This window comes from Pantherophis guttatus, chromosome 7 (genome assembly GCF_059756535.1).
Source record: "Pantherophis guttatus breed Tessera chromosome 7, ASM5975653v1, whole genome shotgun sequence".
Classification (NCBI taxonomy): domain Eukaryota; kingdom Metazoa; phylum Chordata; class Lepidosauria; order Squamata; family Colubridae; genus Pantherophis; species Pantherophis guttatus.
The window spans coordinates 50,522,113-50,547,178 of NC_142069.1; the positions used below are offsets into that span (position 1 = coordinate 50,522,113).

General features: G+C 36.1%; 1 protein-coding gene across 7 annotated transcripts in view; it reads left to right on the forward strand.

The window, feature by feature from the left end:
* Positions 1 to 25,066, forward strand: part of TAFA2 (TAFA chemokine like family member 2) — a 208,931-nt gene that overhangs the window by 176,016 nt on the left and 7,849 nt on the right. For 4 of the 7 annotated variants that reach the window (XM_060694689.2, XM_060694687.2, XM_034403606.3 and 1 more), the window contains one exon: positions 16,918 to 17,144. In XM_060694689.2, coding sequence (XP_060550672.1) covers positions 16,918 to 16,929 — 12 coding nt within the window. In that variant the 3' untranslated portion in view covers positions 16,930 to 17,144. Of the gene's footprint in view, positions 1 to 16,917; positions 17,145 to 19,613; positions 19,634 to 24,577; positions 24,778 to 25,066 lie in introns of those variants that run through there. The other 3 variants (XM_087874131.1, XM_087874134.1, XM_087874132.1) reach the window with 2 other exon arrangements.

Consider the following 25,066-nt stretch of genomic DNA (forward strand, 5'->3'; position numbering starts at 1 on the left):
ATAGGGTTTACTTGATTTTTATAGGATTTTTTCATTCAGTCTGGAATTAAATCTACACTTGTACATAAGTACACTTGCTTTTTTAAATCTATCACTTCTTTTCAAAATGTGTATATACCCATTATGTTCTGACCCAGTTCCCCAAACACGACAAACCCTCTGAAGTTAACTTAAAGATTCCTTTATTAGGAGTGCCAGCAGCCCCGGCAAAAAGTTTCTCTCACCGCAGGCTAACAAGTCCGTCCGCTGGAAGATGAATAGTTGTCTGCCATCTATTCATCTCTCCCCCCACTGCCTTTTATCTCCAGAGCTAGGGTGGGGCTTCGCTAGCAGTGGTGGCTCTTTCCTTCTCAAGGATTGGCCCAGGGATTTCCACCTCTCTCCTCTCCTCTGCCTTCTGTGCATCCGTGCATCAGGCACTGGACCCAGCTATTCCTCCTCTTTCTCATCAGCCACCTCCAGACCTGGGGGCTGTTGACTCTCCATCTGAGGACTCTGCCTCTGTCTCTTTCTCTGCCAGCTCCATTCCCTCTTCCCCCTTGGAGCTCTCAGGTTGCCTTGATGCTGACCCTGACTCCCACGTCTTCTCTTCCTCTGATTTGGCTGCTGGAGGGGCCGTCAGCCGACAGGCCACAACACATTCATTAATGACAAACCATCTTCAAATATTTCTCTACTTGAGTATTCTAAACTTCAGAAATAGGGTAACAGCCAATAACAAATAGGGTAATAGCCCTCAAATGTAGTACCACTTCCCATTTCTGGCTGCCGTCTGTTCCAAATTTATCTGCTATTTGTATTATATATATAAATTACCAACATTTTTTCTACTTATAGCATGGGTGTCAAACTCACCTTGTCACGTTGCCACATGTGATATGTGACATTTCATGACATTTTCCCCTTCGTAGACCGGGGTGGATGTGGCCTACGCATGACACATCTGGCCTGCGGGCCGACAGTTTGATACCCCTGATTTACAGCAATGACTTAGAACTTCTCAGTGTTATTTATTTAAAACATGTGAATGACTTTAGAAGATTAAGATAAGACCGAATTATTTCTTCAAAAAAACTTACATAAAACAAGAATTAAAACACAATCCAGGGAAAGGTTATGAGGCAAGAAATTTGGGATTGTTTTATATTTTATTTGCTTAAAGTATTGAACCAAGTACCAAAACAGTTCATTTCAAATTAAATGAATTTAATTTGAAAGAGGCGGTGGTGAGGCCCCTCCTCAAGAAGCCATCCCTGGACCTGGCTGTATTAGTAAATTATCGTCCGGTCTCCAACCTTCGTTTTGTGGCGAAGGTTGTCGAGAGTGTGGTGGCACAACAGCTACCCTGGTACCTGGAGGAACCTGTCTATCTGGACCGGTACCAGTCGGGCTTCAGGCAGGGGTACAGCACAGAAACGGCATTGGTCGTGTTGGTTGATGATCTCTGGAGGGCTCGGGACAGAGGTTGCTCCTCTGTCCTGGTCCTATTAGATCTCTCAGCGGCTTTTGATACCATCGACCATGGTATCATGCTGCAGCGGTAGAGGGGATTAGGAATTGGAGGCACCGTGTTACGGTGGTTCTCCTTCTATCTCTCTGACCGCTCGCAGTTTGTGTTGGCAGGGGGGCAGAGGTCGACCTCGAGGCGCCTCGCTTGGGGGTGTTGAGGGTAAATTGCCCTCTGCAGAGCACAGTGGTATACCAGGCAGCGTTGCAACACAGATACTTCCAAACTCTGAACGTTTTAGTAAAAAAGAATAGTCTTTACTTGATAGTTCAAACAAAGCTTCTCGTAAACAAAGATAAAGCTTTCAATACAAAACATTGTTGCTTACATTTCTAGTTCCGTAACTCCGACACAATATCTCTCAGCAATAACCTCACGAGTAGGAGTGAGCAGTATCAGCAAAGCATAAGTGAGCGTGCGAGGAAAAAGGGGAAAGGGGGAAGAGGGAAGAATACTGCTGAACTTACTGCCTTCCTTATGTTTCAACCAATTACTCAATTAGTTACTTTACAGTAGTTAAAGTCATAGTACACATTTTTGATATATTGTCTACCCAACTGTAGGATACGGATCCAACATTCTCCCCTTTGGGTAGACTGATATATCTACGATCTTAAACCATATTGTTCACATGTATCTATATGCTTTCTACTTCCCTGTGCTTTCGTAAAATGATCTGCCACGTTATCTTATACAAGTTATACAAGTTACAATATACAAGTTCAATCATTTTGTTCTTTATACATTCCCTGACATTAAGATATCAAAGATCTGTATGTTTTGTTCTAGTCTTCACGGCTATATTTGTAGCCATTTTTATCGCTGCTTGGTTATCTTCATTGACTATTATAGGATCTTGTATATCTATTCCTATATCTATCATTAGTTGTTTAATACTGATCAAATCTGTACATAATAAAGACAAACAAGAAAACTCTGCCTCCATTGTAGACAGACTCAGATGTTTCTGTGTTATTGAACGCCATCCTATCAAAGATTTTCTCAGAAATATGGCTATTCCTGACGTTGATTTTCTTGTATGAACATCCGTAGCAAAACTAGCATCTGCATAAGCGGTTAAACGCAATTCTTCTGCTGGTTGCAGATATAAAGCATGATGCATGGTGTTTTTTAAATATCTAAGGATACGTTTTGCACCTTGCCAGTGAAATTCTGTAGGTTGCATGTTGTATCTGGCTAACTGATTCACGCTAAAAGCGATATCAGGTCTAATCCAATTACTAATGTATAATAAGCTGCCAATTAATGATTGATATATCACTTTATCAAACACTGGACTTTGTACAGCAGTGTTACAATAGTCTTGAATCATAGGAGTTTTTGTTGGTTTGCACAATTCCATTCTGAATTGTTTCAATAGATTGTTTATTTTATCTGTTTGAGATAGTTTAAATCCTCCCCTAGTTTTTTCAATTCTAACACCTAGGTATTATTGAATCTCCCCTAGATTTTTAATTCTGACATGAGATGCTAATTCATTAATAATCTTATTGGCCTCTTGCTCATTCTTTGTGATTAAAGCTATATCATCTGTAAATAGAAGTAATAATGATACTGTATTATCTCTTTCCATTTTGAATAAACATGGATCTGCTAATCCTGCCCTAAATCCAATATTATTCAGTGTTTTTACAATGCACTGATTCCATTCATACCCTGACTGCTTCAATCCATATAGGCTTTTCTTTAACAGCCAACAGTCAGTGTCTCCATTTTCATCAAATCCTAATGGTTTCTTTAAATAAATTTCATGTTGTAATGGAGCATGAAGATATGCGGTTTCTACATCTAAATGATGCACTAAATATTTCTTTTTAGCCGCCCACACCAATGCTGCTCTTAATGTGATAGCTTTCAAGCTTGGAGCAAATACTTCATCATAATCATTGGACGATTGATTAAACCCTTGCGCTACTAGTCTAGCTTTATATATTGGTGTTCCATCTATCCCATTTTTTAGTTTATATATCCATTTGCTACCAATTATATTTTTCCCTTTTGGAATTGGTACAGATTCATATACTTTCAGATTCTGTAAAGATCTTAACTCTTTAGTCATTACATCTTTCCACACTTTCTGATCTTCAATTGGGAATGTGGTTAATTCATTATATGTAGTCGGGATTCTATTTACTTGATAGACTGTTGTTGCTTGATATCTATCAGGTGGTCTCGTCACTCTATTCGACCTTCTTGGGAGTTCAGGACTTATAGATTGCCTTTCTATCTTTACTTCTTCCTGTACTAGCTCTTTTTCCAACTCTTCGCTCTGAGTATCAGGCATTTTATTGTTAGCTTCAATCTGGGTTTCAATAATTAACTCATTTTCAGTATTTAATTTATTCCACTCTACATGTTCCATAAATTTGGCATTTGCACTGCTAACTATATTTGATGTCCCTTTTTGCCAAAATCTGTAGGATCTGTGATTGGAATTATAACCAACAAATATTAATTGTTGTGTCCTACTCTGGCCCTTACACCTTAATTGCGCTGGGATATGTACCCATGCGGGTGATCCAAATGTGTGAATATAGCTCAAATCTGGCTTTCTTCCATGCCATACACTATATGGAATTTTATTAGTGGTTGTATGTACAATGTTATTTAAAATTGTGTTTGCGCACATAATGGCTTCTCCCCATAAATTAGCTGGTAAACCTGCATCAGCTAACATAGATCTCATCATTGCTTGTAGAGTTTGTCCTCTCCTCTCCACATAAGAATTATGTTGTGGCCGATAAGGGGCCGAACATTTATGCATTATACCAGCATTTTCTAACATTGATTTAAACCTTGTATTGACAAATTCAGTACCATTGTCAGTTACAATGATAACTATTTTGTGGTTTGTTTTCCTTTCCACAAACTTAATCCATTGAGTAAAATATCGGTAAGTTTCTGCCTTTGTTCTCAATAGATAGCAAAAACCATACCTAGAATAATGATCAACTATACTGAGAATATAACAAGCACCCCCTGAACTAGCTTGCATTGGTCCTATTAAGTCAGCAAATACCACCTCCAGTGGTCTTTTGGTTTTAAACCCATCAAACCTATTAGCAGGAATTGTTCTACTTTTCTGCTCATTACAAACATTGCAATTTAAATAATGGTTACATGGTTTCAGCTTCAACCCATTAACTAATTTAACAGTTTGCTGTAACATTTTAAAGCTGATATGTCCCATTCGTCTGTGCAGTATGCATTCATCATGCGGTTTGACATTTGAATATACAACATTTGTAACATGGTTACTAGATAGTACATATAAACCATCATTCAGTTTTCCAACAATTTTGGTTTCACCTTTTTCAATTAAACAATCATTTTGTCTAAACAATACTGTATATCCTAGCTTAACCAATACTCTAACTGAAATTAAATTGAAGTTTAGGTTTGGTACATATAACATATGCATTTGTTCCTTTACATATGGACATATTGCCATTCCTTCACCACGTGCCTTTAGCTTCCAGCCATTTGCTAAAGATACCTTATTAGTACTAGGCAACATTTTGACAAAATAGTTTGGTGTTCGGACAAGACATAACGACGCACCGCTATCAATAATCCACAAATCGTGGTTAATTGGTTTCTTACCAAACATAGTTACGTTACATTGTTGTTTATCTTTTATCTTACATTTAACCATGGTTTGTAATTTTGGTTTTCTGCAAAACTTTGCTATATGACCCTTCTTTCCACAATTAAAACATTGTTTTACAGTATATACATGGTTATTTGCTTTTACATTCACATTAGTTGACTCAGGTTCTTCTCTTAATTGTTTTCTTTCTTCTCTCCTTCTGGCCTCTTCTAGTAATCGTGAAGTTACATTTGCCAAAGTTAGTTCATGTTGTGTGAGAACCTCGAATAATGTTACTATGTCATCGTAACTTTCATCTAGCGATGATAACAGTACATAAACTTGCTGCTGCTCAGAAAAAACCACTTCTTTTTGATGTAGCTCACTAAAAATAGTTTTTATGCAATTAATGTGTGTTAACATATCACCACCCTTAAGTAGCTTTGTACGAAACAATCTTCATGTAAGGTTAATTTGTGCTCCTACATTGTCACGAATATAAAGACGTTTCAAATTGTCCCAACATTTTGCAGCAGACTGTTCACCTTCAATATGAACAAGCTGTGTATCGTCTAGAGACAAACCAATAATACACATTGCATTTTCATTCTTCCTCTGGAACTTGGCTATCTTCCTGGCATCCTCGGCATTATCAGCATTCCAGGAGGTAACGTCTGGTGGATTCTGCACTACATCCCATAGCCCTTCCTTCTGTAACAAGAGACTGCATTTAGTGGACCAGGATTTGTAGTTGGAGCCATCCAGCCGGGTAACCAACGATAAATTGGGAACTTGACCTTGTGCCATCATCAACAGGATATTAAATACGTATCAGAACGTTTGGAGCAATTATAGTGTGTCGCAGCTTTCTTAATGCTGTAACTGGTAAATAAACTGTGGCTCTGGGCCCATAACCAGTGTTGAGGGTAAATTGCCCTCTGCAGAGCACAGCGGTATACCAGGCAGCGTTGCAACACAGATACTTCCAAACTCTGAACGTTTTAGTAAAAAAGAATAGTCTTTACTGTGATAATTCAAACAAAGCTTCTCGTAAACAAAGATAAAGCTTTCAATACAAAACATTGTTGCTTACATTTCTAGTTCCGTAACTCCGACACAATATCTCTCAGCAATAACATCACGAGTAGGAGTGAGCAGTATCAGCAAAGCATAAGTGAGCGTGCGAGGAAAAAGGGGAAAGGGGGAAGAGGGAAGAATACTGCTGAGCTTACTGCCTTCCTTATATTTCCGTTTCAACCAATTACTCAATTACTCAACTACTTTACAGTAGTTAAAGTCATAGTACACATTTTTGATATATTGTCTACCCAACTGTAGGATACGGATCCAACAGGGGGTGCCGCAGGGATCGGTCTTCTCACCCCTTCTGTTCAACATTTATGTGAAGCCGCTGGGTGAGATCATCCATGGTTTTGGGGTGAGAGTCCACCAGTACGCTGATGACACCCAGCTGTACATCTCCACCCCAAACCACCCCAATGATGTCCTTGATGTGATGTCCCACTGCCTGGAGGCCATGCGGGTCTGGATGGGGAGAAATAGGCTCAAGCTCAACCCTTCCAAGACTGAGTGGCTGTGGCTTCCAGCGTCCTGGTATAGTCAGCTGGTGCCATCGCTGACTATTGGGGGTGAATCTCTGCCCCCCACAGAGAGGGCTCGCAATCTGGGCATCCTCCTGGACTCACGGCTGTCTTTAGAAGAGCACTGTCAGCACTAGAGTAAATGCAACTTGAAGAAATTTATTTGAGACGACCTTGAAACTTGACAAGCACATGACGGCCGTAGCCAGGGGGGCTTTTTATCAGGTTCGCCTGATCTGCCAGTTGCGTCCCTTTCTGGACCGGGATGCCTTGCGCACAGTCACTCACGCCCTCGTCACCTCCTGTCTGGACTACTGTAATGCTCTCTACATGGGGCTCCCCTTGAAGAGCACTCGGAGGCTCCAACTGGTCCAGAATGTGGCCGCGCGGGTGATTTTGGGCGCACCTCATTACGCCCATGTAACACCTCTCCTGCGCGAGCTGCACTGGCTCCCAGTGGTCTTCCGAGTGCAATTCAAGGTGTTGGTTACCACCTTTAAAGCGCTCCATGGCATAGGACCAGGATATCTATGGGACCGCCTTCTTCCACCAACAGCCTCCCACCGACCAGTTCGCTCCCACAGAGAGGGACTCCTCAGGGTGCCGTCGGCCAAGTTATGCCGGCTGGCAACACCCAGAAGGAGAGCCTTCTCTGTCGGAGCCCCTGCCCTTTGGAATGAATTGCCCCCGGATAGTCGTAACATCTCTGATCTCCGGGTCTTTCGCTGTGCCCTCAAGACCCTACTGTTCCAACAGGCAGGGCTGTCTAATTGAATGATTTTAAATTGGGTTTTAACTTTGGGTTTTAAAATTCGGCCAAAACTATTTAATGATTTTAATTAATTTTAACTATGATATTGTATATTTATGTTTTAATTTTGGCTGTACACCGCCCCGAGTCCTTTGGGAGGAGGGCGGTATATAAATAAAATTATTATTATTATCATTATCATTATTATTATTATTATTATTATTATTATTATTATTATTATTATTATTATTAAATATAAGTCAAAAAATAAACATGCATCATCTTTTCTGATTGTTGAACTTCACATTAGGATGTGTTAATTAATTTCAGCTTTCCAGATACTTAACTCTTTATTTGACTTAACATAAGATTCTTAGATAAAATTGTACTAGATTAGAAGTTTTATTGCAGCCATGAATAAGGCCTTATACACAACAGATCATTTGCCCTCTACGTACAATGAAATCAAACTCTAGGATTATGCCCCAAAGTTCATATGTACACATGCTTTTGTAGACATTGTCTTGATGTAGGAGGACGTATTTTACATCACAGTCTTCCATAGCTCTGGAATGGCCAGTTATTACTTACATCCAGATAGAAGACAATTGCTTCATTACACTGTATAGATGAGAGATAGCAGCAGAATATGAATCTTGATTCCATTATATATTTAGAATTGCATTTCATACATAGCAGTTATTAGTTATTGGAATGTTTTCAAAGTATTTAGCTTTTCAGCTTTTCTACAGAATGCAATAGAAGTTCTTATTCTTCTTCAGATAAGATATCTGTTTCCAGTTTTTCTTGCCATAAAAAACTTAACAGAAGATTGGGCAACCCAAGTTCTGGAATCCTTGTCCAAAGAATAGGTAAACTGTCTTTGTGATGGAGGGGATGCTATTGTTGGGAAATAAATGGGCCATTAAAGAAAAGAGATCAACTACCATTTATTTATTTATTTATTTATTTATTTATTTTTATTTTATTGAATTTCTATACCGCCCTACTCCCGAACGGCTCAGGCCATTGATGATAAATTTAAAGGTTCAGTATGGCAATGTGTGTAATGAAGAAACATATGCCTGCTGTGATGAAAAATCACCAAAGTTGGTCTTGGAACTGGTAGAGGAGAATTTTGGTAGAATGGATCTTCTCCTTCTCCCAGATAGAAAGTGTGGTTGGCGAGGCTTCCAGTGGTGACATCATGCCGTGGCAGTACAGAGGAATAGAGCTCTATTCCCTGTGGCTGGGATTCTAGTGATCGGGAGCAGGAGGAGGTGAAGTTTTGTCCTGGAGGGATAAACAAAAGAAGGAGGAAGTCTCAGAGGCAGCGTGGAAAGGTGCGATTTCCCGCTGCACTAGGAAGAGAGCCTCCAACCCGACATGGAAGAAGCCTACCTTAATGGCAGACCTGGAGGCGTGACATGCCGACCAAAGAAGAAGGAAGCAAGGAGTAAAGACAGTACAACAACCGTATCATAAGCAGTGGATTTAGCCAAGTTTGGAAGACCAGTGAAGAAACAACTGGAGGAGCTTTTTAGAAAACAGAGTGAGTCTCCAAACAGAGAAGGACTATCCTGAAACACTGGTGGCATTTTGACACTGGGAGCAGAATAGCGAGTAGAAGAGAACAATAGACAGTTAAAGGGCGAGAGAAGTGGTATTTCGCCCTCTGAGATTAAACATGGAACTGTGTCTTGAAATTTAGAGATCTGAGCTCCAACAGAGAAACAAAAGCTGACAGTTGGGAAGGAATGATTGTGAGAGAGTAACTGTGCAGATAGAGTAAGACTGACATTGCGAGACAGAAGCTGATGCAACAGTGAGAAGAACAGGACCAATAATATTTAAATACCCATCTCTTGATATTTCTATATTGTTATATTCCCTTATATTTATAAACTCCTTATATCTCTTGGTGTTCTTAGAACTGGCTAGTTATATTATAGAATATAGACCTATTAAGAAATATATAGATTAATCACACTGATAAAGATTATATTTATTCACGAAACTTTTCTGAGGTTTTCGTGGGTGTTTGTATGTAGGTCTTTGGTTATTCGGGTTTTCTCCCGCGTAAAATTGGAGGTGTCTTGGCAACGTTTCGACGAAGTCTCATTCGTCATCTTCAGGCTGGTGTTCTCAGCTTCGTGGTTCTAGGAGCAATGTGTGTGATCGCAGCTGTTTCTTCCTTTTAACTGCCAGTGGGGGTATGAACTGATTGGGTGGGAGCTTGGCTGTGTTCTGATTGGGTGGAGGTGTGTTCTGATTAATTGGGGGTTTGGCTGTGCTCTGATTGGCTGGGTGTGTGTTCTGTTTAGGTGGGGGCTTGGTTGTGCTTGGGTTAGTCTGAGTAGCAGGGGGATTTGAGCTGGTGAGCTGTGTTGCTGTTGTTTATTCCCAAGGGAAGAAACATATATATATATATATATATATATATTCAATATCAGAAACTACATATTTCCACTTATTAAAGTTAAATATAGATAAACTATTTAAAAATAACCAGAAGTAGTTAGATATTTGGATTTATTGATTGTGTGTACCCAATATTAATTGTAGTTATTGTATTCATTAACTTTATTAGCTTTATTAATGAGATTTATTAATAACATTGTTTTTTCCCCTCTTTCATCTCATTGATTTACAAATATTTATTGTATTTATTGTATTTATTGTATTTAATACCTAATACTTACTGTAGCTACTATCTATTACTAGTACAATTTACGGATATTTAATAATTTTTATTAATACTTATCTATAGTGATAGAATTATATATACTAGAAGGAAATTACTTTAATACATATGTAGTACAAACTAGATTAACAAACTGGATGGTAATTTGGGAGAACATATATAAAATTCTAGGGGAGCAACATAAAATTATAAGAGAAATGACCACTATTACAACTCTGAAAACAGGAAAGAAGGCCACACCATCAGTCTCAACACTGACTGCATCCCCATCAAATCAAAGATTAATTGAAGGAATGCTTACCTCTGAAAGACTGAATGCCATGCCAAACATGCAATCGATGCAGTCTACATTATTGACAATACAAGAAGCGATGGCCAAACTCCAGGAAGATATGACAAAAAACCATAGAGAAATTAAATTAGACCTAAAATTAGAAATGGGAGAGATAAAGACTGAGATACACAGATTGGATGATAGAATGGGCTCAATCCAAGAAGTGATTCCAAGAAAAATGAGGAAAGAATAAAAACTATTGAAGATAGAACAGAGCAAACAGAGAAATGGTAGATCGGAAAATGATTGGGCTGAATAAGGAGCTAGAAGAGTCTCTGATGCATTTAGAGTTGGACCAGGCCTCCTCCTTTCTGAGGGTCCAAAATGTCACAGAGACAAAGGAAGAAAACCTAGGAATGTTGATGGCAGATCTAATTGCAAAAACCCTTCAAAGGGAAAAGCAAGAGATCATAAATGAATTGGATGATGTGTATAGGGTCTATACAAGTTACGCTAGAAGCCACCAACTCCCTAGGGAAGTCCACATAAGATTTGCCCGCAAGAAAGTGAGAGATATTATATACAAGATTACAAGAGAGGAACCAATGACATATAAAAGAGCCTTGGTAGTACAGGGGTTTAAGGCACCCTGTTATTAAGCTGGTTATTAAGACCACCTGCCTGCAATTACTGCAGGGTTCGAATCTCGCCAAGGCTCAAGGTTGACTCAGCCTTCCATCCTTTCTAAGGTAGGTGAAATGAGGACCCAGTTTGTGGGGGCAATAAGCTGACTTTGTATAAATATACAAAAAGGATGAAGGCTATTGCTGAGCACATTGTAAGCCGCCCTGAGTCTTCGGAGAAGGGCGGCATATAAATCAAATTAAAAAAAAAAGGGGAAAGAAATTATCACCTTGAAACAAATCCCTAGGAGGGTGCGTGAACAACAGAAGGACTATTGCTTCTTAGTGACCCAATTAAACAAAAGGAATATACGGTTCTGATGGATTACCCCGGAGGGAATGTTGGTTTCCTGGAATGAAAAAAAGATTAAAATTGACAGTATGGGGAAAGCTCAAGAACTTTATGACCACCTGGAGGGCTCAGAGGAAGAATATAGCAGCAGGGAGGAATTGGAATCGGCCAGCCAAGATGAACAACGACAGGAGATTCAAGAGAAAGACCAAGAGGATAGAAGTAAAGAGGAGAAGGAACACTGAGAAGAAAAGGGGGTAAGAACAAGGATTCAAAGAAGGCAGCGAGTGGTACAAAATTAAGAATGGAAGAGGAACTGAAATTAATATTGCTAAACGTGAATGGTTTAAATTCACTGTCCAAAAGAAGACAGATATTTTCAAAATTAGTTAAACAAAAAGTAGATATTGTGTGCCTCCAGGAGGTGCACATTAAAAAACAAGACGAAAAATATTTACAACATAATAAATTGGGGAAACTTTATTCAACATTAGCAGAAGAAAAAAAAGGAGGGGTGGCGGTATACATCAAAGAGGGGATAATAGCTAAACATACTGTATATATATATATATATATATATATACACAAGAGGAAGAATATTAATAATTGAAATATTAATGGGTCAAAAAATATTTTGTTAGTTGTTTTATATGCGCCCATTAAGAACCAAAGGGATTTTTATAAAAATGTGTATGATAAAATAATAGAAATAGGGAATTACAGTGTTTGTTTGATTGGTGACTATATTGCAATAGTGGACATTAAAAAGGATTATGCAATAACCAAAAAACAAAAATAAAAAGTAATACCTTCCCAAAAGTTTTTTTTGAAATGGCAGAGGTTGTGGCACAATGTTACCTGTCTCCAGCAAGGGGAGAGAAAGAGGACAAAGCCCCAACCCAAGGTGATCTCTGAGTTTGAAATATACAGATTTTGTTCTTCCTGAGCATAGATTACATCAATTTGGAAAGAGTTTCACAAGTATATATTTCTAGTGCTTCAGAGAGGGGAATTTTAACAGGACATTCATGGTGACATGACAGGTTACCCACAATATAGAGTTTGGTCTTATGTACAATGGCTCAAATTTTCTTGAGCACTACCATAACTGAGGTCTGCTAAATTCCAGTTCCATAGATGCAACAGCTAAAATCTGTGGTTATGGAGGGGCAGATAGAAAGAAAAAAGTAGAACATAGTGACACCTTCCTTTTCTGTCTTTCTTCTATAAGATATCTGTCTTACATCTTATATTAGGACCTATGCATACTTGGATGAAATCTGCCACGGTCTCTGGGATACCTTTTCAAATTAGTCAGCAAAGCCTCTTTTATTCCATACCACATCCTGGCTTAACAGTTGAAACTTAATAGCATTCTTCAGAAATGAATAATTGCTTTGTGGAAAGTGATAGATTTCACAATGGGCAGTCACTTGTTTGACTGGAATGTTTAAGTTGTAGATGTGCAGATGTAGGCTGTTCTGAATCAGAAAGTTCCTCATTTTACATCTCCCCTGATTATGTGCTGCTTATAAAACTTGTGTTTGCTCATCAAGGAAATAATCTGGTCTAAGGGAAATGTAATGTTTATATAGAGTGAGAGAGGCAAAAAATTTGCTTGAATTCTGTCATATTTCTAAGGTTGTGGTTCCCAAACTGTTGCAGTGCCACAGGGCACTGCAGTGAACTCACAGTTCCTGGATCTTGGAATATTTAAAATGATTGCAGTGTCCATTTGTGAAGCTACAGTAGGTTTTGTGACTTCCATTTGTGTCATTATATCCTTGCTGTGAAGCAAAAAAAGTTTGGGAACCTCTATTCTAAGACAAAGAGGCTAGTATTAATATTGAAAAGCTATTAACAGTAGCTTTTCCATCAACAGCTACATGATTAACTAAAGTTTCTGAAACTGGACAAAGACATTAACAACTTGATCAACTTTTAGCAGGTTGTAAGACTATCTGTAGTTGCAGTTTAATCCTGGGTCTGTAGGCAACTTGTCTCTCGACAAGAGTTGGGAAGCATCATGCCAGGACATGACATCACAATTTAGCTTTCTAACCACAATACTTTAGCTTTCTAGCCACAATACTTTATTCAGCAATTTGCTTATTTTGGCCAAAAACTCTCAGATACACATTGATCTATATAAATCAAATCAAACTTATATTACTGTCTTTAGGCAGAGAACAGTAAAAATACATAAACCTGTAATTATTAATAAAACCAAAAATATGTCTTAAGTCTTCATTTGTTCTAATCTTAATCTTTATTGTAGACAAGAACAAGGCCTTATAGACAAGAGATTATTTCCCCTCTGCAGTACAATGAAATCAAAACCTAGGGCTGCATTCTAGAGTGTAAACCCTTGAGGTTTTCCTCTTCTGTGCTTCTGCTTGGACATTCTCTTGATGTGGAAGGCAACTCAATTATATTTTATATAATAGTTATCTCTAGTCTGGAAATCACTAGATGCATTCATAGGTTTAGAACTGTACACTGAGATTGACTGAAATCTGAGGATTTCTTTTCAGCAATTTGATTGTCCATCATTCTTTAATAAGCATTTTATGATAGGAATGGATGTGATGAAGGAACAGACAGTAAAAAAGAAGTCATATTAGTTTGTAGCAGTCGTGTATTTCCATGGAGCATGGAAAGACAAGCAATGTAATTATATTACTTTGGGAAATCTTTCATGTCTTTGCCGCAGGTGTATCTTCAGATTTCTTATCTTTTCATCCAATCCTTAATTCAGTCTTTTCTCATTCCAATGCATTACTTCGATTACCTCATTCTACTTCTAGAAGTTTCATGTATTGTTGCAATTGTCTGTGCTGTATCTTTCTGGAACTTACTTGTAGATCTAATTTTACTTCCCTACCTGTTATTCTCCTTGCTCAATTTTGGCCCTCATTCTACAGGTTGTTTTATTTTAAATTGAGTTTTCAGTTCTGTGAACCTGTTCTTAATCATTGTGTGCAAATAAATCATATAATTTACTTTGCTGTTTGATTTCACTGCGATCTTTTTACTTAATGGGTATTGGGTGTGAATTCATCTGTAATTCAGACAACACAATCATGTTAACGTAACATGAGGTACCTGTTAGAGCTGAAACTGACACTGTTCACCCTTATCCAATCTATTTGTCATTAAAAAGAAACTGGTTTTTAATTGTGTACACCTCTGTATATGAATAGTATTTTGGAGCAACCAACTCAACTCCAATATTTTGATATGAAGTGATAAAAAATTACAACTATAACAATAGAATGTTGCATGTAATTCTCATAGTTATAGATTCCTCACCCTCAGTACCTGATATCAGCCACCCAATTTTTATTTCAAAGAGGAATATTTTTGAAAAGCAAACAGCAGCAAATGCAATGGAGCACAGGTGTGGAAACTAAGTGTCATCCCAGAAAACCCTCTAATAAGAAGGAGTATATGCTAGTCATTGTCTTGAAAGAGACAGTAGTATTTCTATAGCAAATGTTGGAAGTAGCAGGCAGAGGTATCTCAGATATCTTCTTTAATTCTTTCTCATTACTCTTGTGGTAAAGGCAGTGATTTTGAATTTCAGGATAAAAGTTGGGATTTTATAATGGGCCACTTCATTGCATTTACAATACCTGTCTCTACAGGTAGTCCTTGACTTACAACAGTTCATTTAGTGACTATTCAAAGTTACAATGGCACTGAAAAAAGTGACCTATCACCATATTTCACACGACCGTTGCAGCATCCCAATGATCACTGATCAAAATTCAGATGCTTGGCAACTGGTTTATATTTATGATGGTTGCAATGTCCTGGGGTCATGTGATCATTTTTTGTGACTTTCTGACAAGCAAAGTCAATGGGAAAGCCAGATTCACTAAACAATCATGTTACTAACTTAACAACTGCAATGATTCACTTAACAACCGTGGCAAGACAGATTGTCAAATGGTGCAAAACTCACTTAACAAAAGTTTCACTTAGCAACATACATTTTGGGCTCAATTATGGTCATACTTCAAGGACTACCAGTATTGTAAAAAAAACTTAAACAAAGAAAGGGAACATTTCTGTCTTGCAAGGAGCTAAGAAATAAGAAAAATACTGTTGTAGAATAGAAGGAATGTAAAAAGTTCTTCTCTTTGCTTATTTTTTTGCCCAATAAACAAAAATGGAAATTTCCAGTTAAACATGGAACCAGGAGATAGTAGATTTAAAGAGTGAAATAGATCCCCATCTGTACTACCATTGGATGATAAAAATTTGGCCAGACGGAGTTTGTGTAAATTCAGCTGCTCAATAGAGCTTGAGTCTATTATTTTGCTTGTAGATTATGCATAGATATCTTGTATTATTTAAGCACAACAATTATACCGCCCCAGGATAGCAAAAGAAAGTAATGACTCAGTGATAGAGGACAAATCCTTCACCTGATATTTGGACCATGAGTCAAGTGCTCTGCCTAAATTAATTGGAATTATACACACAAGATATTAGGCAGGATTCATCATTTTTCCTTGTGATTAGCTGTCCTAAAAAAGGACAGTGATTCAACACTGCATCTTGAACTATGCCATTCAAGTATAATACCACAATGCAAATAAGAATAAGAATTATATTTCTTGGCAGATCAGGGATTGCTTGGTAAAAACAGATCATTAGTAAAGAACAGGCATGAAACTTCCCTGTAATGTATTACAGAAAGAGTGTAGTGTCAGAAATCAGTTGGAAAATATTTATTCTTCTTCACATTAAATTTGGCAAGATATGTAAGCTTAGAAGGGTGTCTGTGATTGCTAATTTTTTCAGGTGACATTTTTTTAAAAGTAAGAATCATAATCCAAATATGAAAAGGCTACTATTTGCAGATAGGGCAGATAGGCTTTTCTTTAGAAAAGTCTTATGATTTTTTAAACCAAATAATAAAGTACACAAATTTATTGTGAGCTGATGAACCATCAGAATAAAAGAAAAGTAGATCACAACCATTCTGTCCGAAAGCTTAATACTATAATATTAGTTATATGTTAATAATAATCAGTTATAAACATAGGATTTCAGATTTCTAGTCTCTTGTCTGAAGCAAACTGAATGTTTTCTGAATTACTGAATTGGATATCTGACTGTAATGATAAATTACCTTTACTCAAAACTCAATGTTTTTTTTAATTTATCCATTGATCTGTTTTTAATTTCCAATGGAAAGTTTTTAGTAGCTCTTCTGTATACCCATTATCTCTTGGATATCACTAAATCAATTAAATGAATGATATATTTGACTTTAAACACTTATGTTGATCCGCAACATAATTATATTAATATATTGAATTTGAAGATATTTTTGTCATTTGGTTTTAGTAGGAAAACATGGTATTTGTTTAAAACACTTAAAAGACACAATGTATTTTTTCTTCTCCACAAATGTTCTGTCATTAATCCCAGTTCTGTTTTACACAACTCATTCTAGTACTTGACATGTGTTTGTTTCTTAGGCCAACGTGTAAAACCATTCAAGAACAAGGCGATTTCTGCAGTGCCTGATGACAATTTTTGATATTCCACACACACAAAACGTTCTATCTCCATGTTTGGAGCAATAGTTGTGATGAATCCTAGTCTTGGTCGGATTCTCAGAAAGGGTCAGAAGGTGCGTTGATGAGGAGAGAGTCAAAACTACTGAAAGATGCTCCAGCCTTGGTTTGTTATCAAAGAACAACAGGTGTGTACAAATTCAGGTAGTTGTAGTAAAATTTAAGCTATCAGATTGTTTCTTAAACATATTTTATCTATACTTTCATGAAAGTATTTGTTAAACTGCTTTACCCCACTAATGAGGAGACCAAAAGCAGTTTAAATAGCAGAACAAAAACAAATGAAAAGTCATAAATTAACTAAAATTCAAGTTGTAAACCTTTAATTATGTTACATTATAAAATCAGAGAGATAAAATGGTTTTCATTTCCCATTTAAATGCCACCATTCCACCTTTGAGAGACAATTTTATAATTGAGGTATTGCCTCAGAAACACCCTCTGTCGCAAAAAGTGAAATACTATTTAATTAAAAAATGTAAATCATAGAAAATGATACATTTCTGATAACGAAAAGCATTGTGAGGTTACCTGTGGTGTCACTTTAAATATAACGTTGTGCATCTCCCATTACCCACTCAGTGTATCTGCTCTCAAACAGATATTGCAGATTTATAGGTTGTACCCTTAGAAAATATTTGTCAAGCCTGTCTATATTGTGCTATTAATATGTTTATGGAACTTTCTTATATGAAGATGTACTCTTCTACATATACAACATACTGTATAAATATATATATATATATATATCAATGTTTAAACAATACTTTTTACTATTTATAGGATGTTATATTTAACATGGTAAAAATGTGTATCAAGATGTATTCTAAAACTACAGGTAGTACATAGGTATGCGTCTGCAATGTATTGAGAATTGTAGTGTACATTGCTTCTTGGGATAACTTTATACTGTGACTGTATGTTCTGGCTTTGGTGAATGTACTTGTATTTTTTCAGGTTTAGTACAGATCTATAGTTTATTTTGAGAAAATACAGTGATTTATTCTATACCAACCCCACCTCCTGTTTCCTGGCAATTATTTCTCCTAGGCTCCTTTTGTCCCATTTAAGATTACGTTCCTAACTATCTACTTGTCTGCTGCCTCATCACTAGAATAACTCTCAGCAGATCCTGATTAAAAACAAGAGAATCTTCTTTTCTCATATGGATGGAGGTGGTACTTTCAATCTTTGAACCATTGCATATGCTGTATATTCATTTCTGCTTTAACTTCCACTCCAACATTAGGATAATTTCAGAACAAATTCCAGGACATTAGTAAGTGATCAGTTTCCAAAAAGAAATGTGCCAGTCTTTAAGCTTTCAATTAATCTGTATCTCAACTGAAAAGTTTTCTTTTTCATTCACTGATAGATAATTTGTTCTTCTTTGTGAAAAAAACACATTTTAATATCTTAAATTGATTTAAATAAGATATAGTCAATATAGGCACCATGTTTCTTTATATTTTACTGATTTTATTTCATTATTTCCAGTATTTGTACCCTGCCAGACTCTTCAAAAGACTCCTGTTTACAGCGCAACCAAAAATGATAATAAAATCAAGAGATAATATAAAATCCAATTATGCCACTATAAACTGCATTGTAAATAAAAGAGCAGACAAGAATACATATAAATAAAGGGGCTATTCCTAATGATCTCCCTCATAAGTTATTGTTTTACGAGGATCCTATTTGCAATGACAGGTAGATACAGGCAGCAAAATAATTGGGCTGTTATATATTCATTTTATTGTTTTAATTTTTGATACAATGTAAAATATTTTTACACTTTTATATATTTAATGGACTAATAATAAACTGAAATGTTTTTGAATTAAATATACTTCCTCTTTCCATTAATTAACTTAATTATATTAATATAATTAAAGTGCTATTCTCTGCCAAAGAATCTTAAACTGTCCTTTATGCTCAGCCTTTGTATTCAGTTCTTTATTTAATATTCAGCTTAGAGTTCTAATGGATTTGAAACCTTGCCATTTTTGGAGACTTTTGCTTAACAATTTAAGCAATTTCTACTATGCAGAAGATATTACATTATCTCTCTTCTTTTCCAGTAGATTAAAACTATTTATATATTATTCTGATTTCTTATGGGATTTTGACCTTCAATTTGGCCTAATGAATGCTATTATTACATACTATTAGCTTAGCATTGATTTAAAATTATTAAAAAGGTATGATAACTTTAGAATTACTAATTGAGGCTAAAATTATTTAAAAATAATAATTTGAGGCTATGATATTTTAAAGCTTTAATTAGCTGAAAAATATGATTGATGACACTACTAGAAAAAACATAAGTATTCCTTCACCTTTTAGCATTTTATTGAGTTATAAGATAAAATAAGATACAAAATACAAAAGTAAATAGAAAAGCAATGGGGGGAAGAGGAGGAAAAAGAAAAAGAAGTGTTGACTTTTGACTCCCTCCTTTGCAGTAAAATAAGCCATTAACATCAAACCACAACTTTTTGTTTTTTCATAGTAATATAAACTAGCCATTTCTATAAGGATCTATTAATCTAATCAATAAAATCCAAAATCAAAGTTTCATTCTTTTCCACTTCAAGCACAAAGTTCAGAAGCCATCTCCATGTGGAAACAAAGGTATTTATATTCTTTTCTTTAATCAAAATAGTCAGTCATTTCTGCCAACTCCATCAGCTTTGCAACCATTTGTCCATGGTGGGAATCGAAGTGTCCTTCCATTTTTGTGCGTACAATAACCTTGCTGCTGTCAAAATATATAGTATCAAAGTTCCCATTTTTTTCTCCAAGTCTTTTTTCATTAGGCCCCAAAGGAAACCCCAAAGGTGCCTTTTTTCAAGAGGCAACTGGACTTTTTGGTTTTTCCTTGAAGATGTTTCACTTCTCATCCAAGAAGCTTCTTCAGCTCTACTGGATGGTGAGGAACGGAAGGATTTATATTCCTTGCAGACAGCTAGTCATTTGCATTCTTCTAGTGGATGTTAAGGTCACCTGGAAGTTTATCTGTGACATCAGGGTCACCTGAATGGTGGAAATTGGTGTGGAGCCTTCTTGGAACTGCTGAAAGGACTGTGTTGTAAACTGTAGATAGATGATGTCAAATCCCTCCCCTGTTTTAAGAGATGGCTGTTCAATTTTGACATAAATGGCCTCTTTAACCTCTCTTTCAAACCAGCGATCCTCTCTGTCCAAAATATGGACTTTCTTGTCTTCAAAAGAGTGGCCTGTGTCTTTTAAATGCAGATGGACTGCTAAATGTAGTCCTGATGTGTTTGTTCTCCTATGTTGTGCCATGCACTTATGAAGTGGTTATTTTGTTCCCCCAATGTACAGATCTGCACATGGCTCACTGCATTGTACTGCATATACCACGTTGCTCAGTTTCTGTCTGAGTGTTTTATCCTTGGGTGGACAAGCTTCTACCTTAGCATATTCTTGGGTTTGAACTGTGCATGTATGTTATGTTGGCTGAAGATCCTCCTGAGCTTTTCCGAGGATCATGGTTGCATCTATGTCAAAATTGAACAGCCTTCTCTCAACAGAGGGGGAAGGACACGACATCATCTATCCAATCTACAACACAGTCCTTTCAACAGTTCCAAGAAGGCTCCACATCAATTTGCACTACTCAGGTGACCCTGATGACACAGATAAACCTACAGGTGACCTTATCCATCCGCTAAAAGTGTGCAAATGACCAGTTGTCTGCAAGGAATATAAATCCTTCCATTCCCCACCATCCAGTTAGAGCTGAAGAAGCTTCTTGGATGAGAAGTGAAACATCTTCAAAGAAAAACCAAAAAGTCCAGTTGCCTCCAAGACACCCAAAAGGAAAGTTTCTGGTTTCATCTTTATCTTCATTTTCAGAATTTTCTGTATCAAAATATGAATCATATTCCAAAAATTTTTTGCTTTATCACATGTCCACCATAAATGATAAAAAGTCCCTTCTTTACTTTTACACTTTCAACATTCATTTGACATACCTTTATACATCTTAGATAACTTATCTGGTGTTAGATACCAGCGATACATCATCTTATAAAAGTTTTCTTTTAGATTATAATTTAGGGTAAATTTTAAACCCTTCGTCCACATATTTTCCCATTGTTCAAGCATCACATTATATCCAAAATTTTTTGCCCACGCAGCAAGAATCATGCAGTGTTTTACATGATCACTTTACAAATTCAATTTCAATAACATTTTATAAATCTTAGCAATAATATGTTCATCATTTCCACACAGTAAGATTTCCAATTCATTTTTAACAAAAACAAACCCATAACTCTTTTTTATCCAATTTAAATCTTTCTTTCAGTTGTTGGTAAGTAAACCAATGGCAAACATAACCTTCTGATTCAAGTTCTTCCTTCGGCTTTATTCTGGTTCACCAGAGTTGAAAGATAAAATTTTGCCATAAGTCCACCAGTCTGGCTTCGCCACCATTTCTTTTCTAAAAAAAGCTTTGTGGGATGACACCCAAAGAGACAGCTTTGAGAGAGCCTTATTTTATATTTATTCCAAACTTGCATGTCACATCTAACAAAGTGAATATTAAAATAAACATTAACTTTAATTTTATCAAACCATAGATAGCCGTGCTATCCAAACCTTAATTCATGGCCCTCTAATTCAAGTAACCTCGTGTTCTGGAGGTTCACCCATTCTTTTAACCAGGCCAGACAGCATGCATCAAAATACAGTTTCAACTCTGTAGACCCGAACCCCCTCTTTCCTTAGCATCTTGCAGTAGCTTATATCTAATTCCTTGTTTTTTCCCTTGCCATATAAACTTAGAAATATCCATCTGCCATTGTTTAAATGGATTATCGGTTGCAAGTATTGGTAATGTCTGGAATAAAAAAAGCATCTTTGGTAAAATATTCATCTTATACTTAATATAAGTATTTCTTAATGCCCCAAAAGAAAATTCATTAGTAAATAAAATGCTATCTTTCAAAATTAAAATCAAATTTTACTGGCCATAGTTTTTGTCTTCAAAATTCAAAATGCACTAGATTTTTGTGTAATTTTCAGCACTACTACTATTTCCATGTTGGAAGCACCGAAGTGTTTCTGTGGTGAATTGATTAGCCATTGGATGCCCAGTTGGGGGTTTTCTTTCATTAATGAGCCTACCGAAGCAGTACCTATGTATCTACCTGCATTTGTGTGCTTTCAAACTGCTAGGTAGGCAGAAGCTGGAGAGAATGACGGGAGCTCACCCAACACACAGCAGCACACGGACTTCGAACATAGGTTTGCAAATTATCAACCCAGCCTCCGAATCACATGAGCTACAGTACTCCTTTGTAGTTGGAGTAAAGAGCTTGCACATGCATGCATGCATGCATGCATATATTTCCCACATTTGGATTATACTTTCTTCACTTTTTTTTTGTATGAGTTTTGAGTTCATTGCTACATAATAATAATATTTTCAGTACCTTAACTTCAGTGTTTCTCTTCAGTATTTCAGCAATGTTCAGAAATCTAATTCAGAAATATTCAGAAATCTAATTATTCCATAAAATGCAGAAAGAACGTAATGTATCCTATGATTAAAGATCTGAATTCAGCAGATATGTGTTTTTGAACATTTTCTGTTTTTCTATAATTTTGATGCTGGATTTGGTTCATTTTATGGATGGGTTTATTATTTTTGTGCAGGGAGGGTTGATTTGATTCTTAGTTGCTCAGAGCTCTTGGTAAAATGCAAATAAGATGAAAAAATAGTAACCAAGAACATCTTTTTCTGTTATGCAATTGATCGATTTCTGATATCTCCTTATCTAATACATCTGCTGCCTTGGGTTTATTCTTGATTCTTCCTTGTGTTTTGTTATACCCTATTTTGTTCCTGAGAAATAGAAATTAATAAAACATCATTTGGAAAAAGAACTTTTCATTTTCTACCTCAGGAAAATTATAATGTGACACATATCTTGTAGTGATTAAAAAAATTGGTTTAGACACAGGATTCTCAAATCAAGGATAATTGCATAAATATGATAGTAAATAAGGTCAAACCTAATTGTCTTCAATCAGAATAAAGCAAATATTTGTTGATAGAATATTTGATAGAATAGAAATGTAGGAACATTAAGATTGAATAGTGATCTGCTTTCTCTCTCTTCCTATTCTTTGCCACATTATCTTATTTCTACTTTCCATATTGGAATTTACTCCGTAACAAGATCTTCACTGTGAATTATAATCTTGTAGAGAAAATTATATACTTCGGGAAGATCATTGTTTCCAATTCTAACATGCTATGTTTAAAATTCCTATATGTATTTCCATTCTTTGTAGAAAATTTTCATCAATCCACTTCACAAATTTATTACTGTATCTCCAGCTTGCTTTAGAAGTAGACATTACTACACTGGTTAAGCAATACATTTCTCTTTCTGAGTTACTTGTAGTATAAATGATGCAATGCAGGCTGAACATGCATTTGTCCAACAGAGGTGTAAAATTATTTTAGATTCAATTATACATTGTTGTGTTAACTAGTGAGTTCATATGCAGTCTACTTGATTCATGACAGCTATTCACAAATTTAAATTAAAAAGTCTTGAAACAGCAGAGTAATTATACCATAACTGCATTTTGAGCACACAGAAAATGAAAGCATCTAATTCTTTGTATTTATAATATAAAGTATGTCAAAGAAAATACACTATTTTTTAAAAAAGCAATATATTGTGAAGTATGTCAAAGTTAATTCATATGAATATTTTAAGAGTTAAATCTTTTTCAATCTGTGCTGCTCAACAAAAGGCAAATGTTAAATTTCAGATATATTAATAATTAATTTAAAGTTGATTGAACTGATTAGAGCACTTTTGGAATGTTAGTGTTCTCCAAGGATTTTTAAGTTCAGTTCAGTACTGCTGTCAAATTCTCTTTTTCTATTAAGAAAATAGGGAAATTGTATTAGACATGTACCTTCCAGCTGCTCTGTTGAAAAGCTAGGACTCAATCCAAAAATAAAACCTTTCCTGTAAATAACATGGAGGGATATTAGCTAAAATTGAATTGAATTTTTATGAAATTGATTTGCTACATTCAGACTGTTTATTTTACCTTAATGTGTAATTAAATAGATGTCATTAACAATAGTGGATAATATGTCCTGCTCGTATATTAGTTATGTTCCAGAGTGTGGCAAAGGTGGCCTAGTCTATTTACTCTATTACTCAGAGTAAAAGAGTGTAATTTAAAAGTATAAAATGTACAGGAAAAAAAAGAGGGAGCAACAGGAATGCTAGCAATAGAAAATCTTTAGAAGTTCCCCAGAACAAAAATAGTGATAATGATAATAACAACAAACGAACTCAAATACATTGCATCCATTTCAGCATGAATTTATCATGTCTATAGATGTCATGTTTATGAATAGGCACTATGGGCAGTTAAATAGCAATTGATCAATTGTCAATTGCAATTGATCAGGTGTCAATTAACGTCAGATTAATTGTGACGTTAGAATTTTTCTTTGCTTACTAATATTTTTTGTACCGTCTTTTGCCACCAATAGCCTCCCATCGACCAGTTCGTTCTCACAGGGAGGGACTACTCAGGGTACCATCAGTCAAATTATGCCGACTGGCGACTCCCAGGGGGAGGGCCTTCTCTGTGAGGGCTCCAACCCTTTGGAATGAACTGCCCCCGGAGATATGGAATATCCCTGATCTCCGTGTTTTCCGCCGTGCCCTCAAGACCCTGATGTTCCAACAGGTGGGGCTAAACATATGAACATGTGAATGATTTTTTAAATGTTATCTAATTCTGGGTTTTATTTAATTGACCAAACTAAGTAATAATTTTAATTAGCAATTTTATGATGTTTGTGTGTCTATATTTTTCTTGACTGTACACCGCCTTGAGTCCTATGGGAGAAAGGTGGTATAGAAATATAATAAATAAATAAATAAATAAATAAATAATATGTCTTTGGAGCAAGTCCACAAATCATTCCCAACTGAGTCAAAGGATGATGGTACATTTTTGAATTTTATTGCATACC